The sequence below is a fragment of the Gavialis gangeticus genome, unplaced genomic scaffold, assembly GCF_001723915.1.
Source record: "Gavialis gangeticus isolate Ggan-Ray unplaced genomic scaffold, GavGan_comp1, whole genome shotgun sequence".
Classification (NCBI taxonomy): Eukaryota; Metazoa; Chordata; order Crocodylia; family Gavialidae; genus Gavialis; species Gavialis gangeticus.
Genome location: NW_017728980.1, coordinates 10,227,894 through 10,233,978, shown reverse-complemented (window position 1 = coordinate 10,233,978; position 6,085 = coordinate 10,227,894). Strand labels below are relative to the sequence as shown.

At 49.0% G+C, this 6,085-nt stretch overlaps 1 protein-coding gene across 4 annotated transcripts in view; it reads left to right on the top strand.

Annotated features, from left to right (window-relative positions):
• GRAMD1B (GRAM domain containing 1B) overlaps window positions 1-6,085 on the top strand; it is a 213,670-nt gene that overhangs the window by 168,847 nt on the left and 38,738 nt on the right. For all 4 annotated transcript variants that reach the window (XM_019509830.1, XM_019509821.1, XM_019509838.1 and 1 more), the window contains one exon: window positions 766-976. In XM_019509830.1, coding sequence (XP_019365375.1) covers window positions 766-976 — 211 coding nt within the window. The remainder of the gene's footprint in view (window positions 1-765; window positions 977-6,085) is intronic.

The following is a 6,085-nucleotide window of genomic DNA, read 5'->3' as shown; positions in this document are numbered from 1 at the left end:
GAATCCTCTCTGTATAATGTAGCTGGCTGAATTATTTATCACCAATACATTGCCTTTCCAATTTAGCCCTTTATTCCTATTCATGAACAAGTCCTGACTTTTGTTAACATATTTGTTAGTTGCCTGGATTATATTTGAAGTTCACATCACCAGATCCAGTTTTACAAACAAAATGCACCCTATGGTTAATTAGTGAATTGTCCACTGTTCTTTATGCAGGGTGGGTGATTGGTCAATAAAATCTTACAGCCCTGTTTTTGCTCCCTGGTCGAATGACTGGAGCTTTTGACATAGGAGGAAAATCGTTCTGTTCCCATCTGAACGCAGGGCTTTGTAGGAGGAAAAAGGACATTTCCCCAAATGTTGAAGAAACCAAACCAGTCTGCTGTGAGCTGGGCATTTTTTACAGGGAAGGGAAGAATACATTACATGAATGGGACTAGATTCAGAAGTGCAGTGGGTGTTTTTGTGTGCGGTTTTCTCAGCCTCCAGCTACATCTGTTTTATGAAAGTGGCCAGAAAACCCCCCAAAGTAAAGTGCCTGCTGTTGTATTGTGGTTTAGCTATAGCAGGTTAAATTTCCACTGGAGAATAACGTGACTGCGTGGCATTAGCCTCTCACTTGAGAACGCTGAGTTTGGCCAGCGCACACACGGAGAAGTCCCCGGGTACCATCTCACCTATGCTAGACCACACGCAGTGCAGGTACTGTGAACAGAGTGTCTTTCTCCTGATGGTTATGGACTTTGCTTTCTCTCTGTCCAGCACTGCCAGTAACTCGAACCGCAGCACGCCTGCCTGCTCCCCCATCCTGCGCAAGCGCTCCCGGTCTCCGACACCGCAGGACTCTCAAGGGGACGCCATGGTGGAGAAAGGCTCAGACCACTCTTCAGACAAATCCCCTTCTACGCCAGAGCAGGGTGTGCAGCGGAGCTGTTCCTCTCAGTCGGGTCGCAGCGGGGCCAAGAACTCCAAGGTGAGGAAAAGGTGATTTGTGTTCAGACACATCTCTTTATACTCGCTGGGGTGCTGTGTTGACTTTCTGCCCTCTCCTTTTTATTTCCAACTGAATAACTCCCCTTCTTTACCATATTAAATGACTGAAGACCTTCACCTGAGGTGCTACCGGCCACAGGGGCACTCAACCGGTTGGGGCAGAACCGGGCAGGTACTAGCACAGCCCGTCTGCTCTTTGCTAGCCTCAGTCCATGAGATGCTGGTTGGTGAGGTAAGCAGGCCCATGCTGCTGCTTCTGTGAATTCAAATTTTTCTCAGGAGTCTCTACACCAACCCCAGTGAGACTCAGAAAACCAGCCTTTGCAACCAGTCCATTTTATCCACTCACCTGGAGACTTTGAGGCTTACACTGCGGGTGTGGGGAGGGAACACAGGGATGCAGAAGGGTCTTCAACAAACTTTTCGTTCACTTTTCGTTCACTCAAGTCCTGCTCAAGACTGAAAGCACAGTGGGATGTCAGTAATACTGAGTCCTTTTGCTGGCACTTTGCACAGGACTCATTTTCCCCCCCCACAGTCCCTGGCTGTAACTAGAGATTTACCGACAGCCAGTGTATCCCATCCCAGCTGGGAGCAGGGTCAGTTTTTGTTCCCAGGTACCCTGGTCATCCCTTTGTCTCTTCCTTTTGGTTATACTACCCTCACTGGCTCCTTCTTATGAAAGGGACATAGAAGTCATGAAGAAAAAGTCACCTAACAAAAGTGGCCTACCCACAGCTCACCCCTTTATGTCCTCACATATCAAGCCTGAATGAGCAATGTAAAAATTGCTTTATTCTATGGCAGAGCAGGTATCCTTAGTGCAGATGGGGCAGGACTTCTCTTGTTTTTTTGTTACCTTCCTTGAGTCAGCTGTCACTGTACACCCTCCTAAGACAGAGATTTGTCTGATGAGTGTGTGGTTGGATATTGGAGCTGGGCCCTGCTAGACCGGTCTTGGTCCATAGTGCCTTGTGAAATACAGGTTTCCAGGCGTATGTGAACACAACAGGAGCTTTCCCAAAACCTCAAATGCCATGGGACTTTGTTAAAGGGCACCTTGCTCCTGGAAGTGTGCATTTGTATAGGGTTTTTTTTTTTTCCAGCTTCACCCTGAGCACCTACACGATGTTGCCGTTGGTCATCTTTATGCTGCTGGCCTACATGAAAGGAGCTGGTTGATCCTTGGATAATTTACTAGTGCACCCAAACACACACACATGCACACACAAATCTGTATGACCACCCAGGGCACTTTCATTGTCAGTCCCAGCGGAGAAGCCAGGACTCGCTGCACAATGGAGACGGGACTCGGTTTTGGGCCCAAGAAGCAAGGGGCAGCATGGAGGAATCATACACTGCTCTTGCCATTGCTGTGCTTGGCATTATTGGCCTCCAGGTCTGCCAGCCAGCTGCTGCCCTGGCATTTCATTCACGTGGGCCCCAAGGAGACCAAAGGAGATAATGTCTGTTATGTCTGTGGGTTTTCCTCCCTTTTTGTCCTTGTGAGGATTGTTTTTTGTAATTATTCTCTCTTCACTCCTGCATGCTGTCTCTCTGATTTAGTCACAAAGGCGCCTCTCCAAAGTAAGCTTTCTTTCTTCTCACTTGTCCCCCTCAGTAGACTTGTCGTAGTGCTCAGAAATCCTCCTGTAGTCCCAACAAGTGGCCCCGAGTAGGACATTTCCCAGTCCCTGTGTGTGGGGATGTCAGTGAGAGCTCACCCTGCTGCCTGTAGCTGTGAGGCTGGGTTCGCTTGAAGTCGCCGAGGGGTTCATTAATATTCATTCACATGGTATGAGAACTGGCCCCTTCTTAAACCTCTGTGCTTTACTTTTGTTACCCTGTCCCTTAAACTGGCTGGCTTTCAGTATGCCGTACAAAACCTGCTGTCTGTGATGGGTCATCTGGCTCCATAACCCCTCTTTCCTTTCTCCTCTTCCCACTTAGTAGTTCTTAGAAATCTGAGACCTGTCAGTGTGCCTGTGTTGTTTCAACACCACTTTTATAACTGGACGCCTGCCCTTTCTGTAGTAAGGAATTCATGGTCATTGATTGCAATCTGGCTGGACCCCGAGTGTTTTCTGGTGTGGCATGAATATTAAACATCTGTGACCTCAAATGAACCCAGCTAAACCCCTGAGAAAAGACCTACTCCCTAAGGACCCCTCAGAATTCATGGGCTCGCTGTGAAAAGTTTTAAATGAAAGATGTCCCTCTGGATAGGAAACCAGCTCCCAATGAGGGGTGTATTTTAGAGTTGATTTCAGTGCATTCAAACAAGAGCTCTTAAGTCAGCCTTAGGAGTTCTTAAAATCAAGAGGTTGAAGGCGGAGGCATAAAGCATGAAGCCACTGGCGTTTCCAGGTATGTGCGAGTGAGGTTTAAAGCCAAAATAGCTTAGATGGCATAGGGCAGAGGTGGCCAACCTGTGCTACAAATGCCACAAGGAGCACAGGTAGCCTCTGTGTGGACAGGCTGCATGGTGGCAGATAGGCCAGGGAGCAGAAAGCGTAGCAGCAGATTGGGCAGGGAAAAGGGACTGGGTAGCTCTTGGGGAGGATGCAGAGCTAATTTATGGCACACCTACCAAAAAGTTGGGCTCCCACTGGTGTGGGGTCCCACAAAGGTAATGTTCTGGCTATTTCCCGGCAGAGATCTTGGCTCCCAACTTCCCATTAGTGTACAGTGAAGCCACTGGCCTTATTCTGCTGTCCTGGTCATTTGTGATGCAAAATATGGCTCAGTCTTTCTTGATTGATCCCTGTTTGGTCCATGTTTTCCCCGAGGTTTACGACTCAAGATGGTACAAATTGGGATTATGGGGACTGGCGTTACAGGGCAAGAATGAGAAGCACTCTTTGGGGAGCCCAGGTACTGAATTGCTATGCGAGGCTTGTTGGTAGGGCTGGAGGAGATGGTGGAAGGATGTGTTAGGCTGAAGGCACATTGGCGGAGCAGTGTGGAGGCTCAGCACTGAATGGCAGACAGCTCTCTGGGGCAGGGGAGCCACACAGCGATGAAAAGCCATACGGGGCTGGTTTGCTCCACTAGCGGTGGATCTTTGGCTTTCATGAGAAGTCAAGGTTTTAGAAGCAATAGAGCAAACAGCAATGAGACAAACCTCTGATGAGCACAGAGGGTAAAGGGAGGTGGCTTGGGGTGGGGAGGAGGGTTACAAGCCCATCCCCTGAGGACAGCCAGCCATGGCTCAGTGCCGTGTGCCCTTTTTTTTTTTTTTGCATCACGCTGTGCTGAGGGCGAGCTGCCTAGGATGCATTGGTGTAAAGGCTGACTCCCCTGCAGCCCGTCAGAGTCGGTCCGTCTTGCAGGCACGGCACGGAGAGAGGAATCCCAGGGTTAATGAATGTGGCAGGCTGAATTCTTCCCTCGCGGCAGGGTGGGAATCGCATACAAGAGCAGCCAGCCAGAGGAGGAAGAAATCCCTGTTTCCTCTCTCACCCCCTTGCCTTGGGCATTTTTTTCCCTCTGCAAGCAGAAAAAAATGGGCTGCTACTTCAGCTGTAACCAGCTCATGTTGGTGAGACAAGAATGCCTGAGCCCATGAGTTTGACACTGTGTTTATACCATTGCCAGCAGCTTTCCCCGGAGTCGCACTTCCCCTCTTTTGTCTGCTTTTTGTGCTAATTGTCATGACCCCGTTTTGCCATCAGAGGGAGCCACTATACCTGGAGTTTTAAGCATCCAATTAATATTGAATGCTTTAATAATTCCTGTTAGGAAGCTTTGTTTCTACTCCCCCCACCGCTGTCAGGTGAAACAGAGACCTGCCAGCACAGCTGAGAAACATCCTGCCCTACCTCAGGCTTTGGTTGGCAGCCAGCTAGCCGCGACCACAGCAGCTATTGCTTTGCTACTAAAGCCGAACTGCGTGTTTTTTGCTTTTGATCCTTAAACCGAGTCCCCTCCCTGTCCCCTAGAGCCTGTAGATCCTCTTGTGATGAGTCTGAATGCTGAGGATGAATCGGTCTATATTTATTTATTAGGTTTATAGGAGAGATGAGCTTTGCCACATGGCCTGCAGGTTGGAGCTGTTTTGGACTTGAATGGGGAATAGGAGCAAATTCTGTAGCTTCCCAGGAGTAACATGGCTTTTTAACCCCCCTGAAAACTTTAGTGGTGAAAACAAAGATTTCCCAAAGTCCAGCCTGGCAATGGAGGGTCAGCTCTTGGTAACTGGCTGGGGAGAACAAGACCCAGTGGTTAGACTGGGGTTCAGGAGGCCGGGCTTCTAGTCCCAGCTCATTTTATAACCTCAGACAGGCGTTTAACCTGTGTACCTCGGTTCCCCCAGTTGTAAAATGAGAAGAGAGGTGCGGCCATGCCCCCCCAGAATGGTATGGGGCTTTGTCAATGCTAGCATGCAAAATGTTTTTGCATACTCTGGAGGCATTAGCATAGATGGCCAAAGTGTTTCTCCTGCCATTAAAGTCAATGGCAAAAGCCTCTGTTGAGTTTACTGGGAGCAGGATAGGCCTGGCCGAAGCAGCCAGCAACCGGAATTACATACACGTGCTGCATGATCCACTGCCGTAGTGTAACCTGGAGTCTCCCAAGGCAGAGATGCCATTATGCACAAGATGGTTGCTAGCACTAGCAGGTGCTTGTTAAGCAGAGAGATCCAGCAGCACATTAATCAAAGGCTCAGCAAAGACCCCAACTTTCCTCCCCCGGCATCGTTGCCTGGCTGCGGGAGATGAGTAACTGTGTGCAGTGATATCCCTGGCATCTGCTTCTCTATGCCCAGTAGCGTTGTGTCCGTGGCACCTCTCGTCAGCCTGTGTGTGACTGCTCCCCCCTGTTATTGCAGACACTATTTATTTCCCTGTCGCCTTTCAGTTCTAATTTCTATGATTTCTTTTTCCAGTATGACAGACTTAACCTGATCAAAGTAAGAACATGTTTCTTTCTTTTTCCCCCCACTTTAAACTCCCTGCTGATTCTTTCAGACTCCATCTTCCTTTATCCTGGCTCCCTCTGGCTCAGCAAAGAAAGTAAATGGACTAACTGAAGGGAAAGCAAGGAGCTCGATCAATGTTATTGTTACCCAGTCCCACCAGCAGTCATC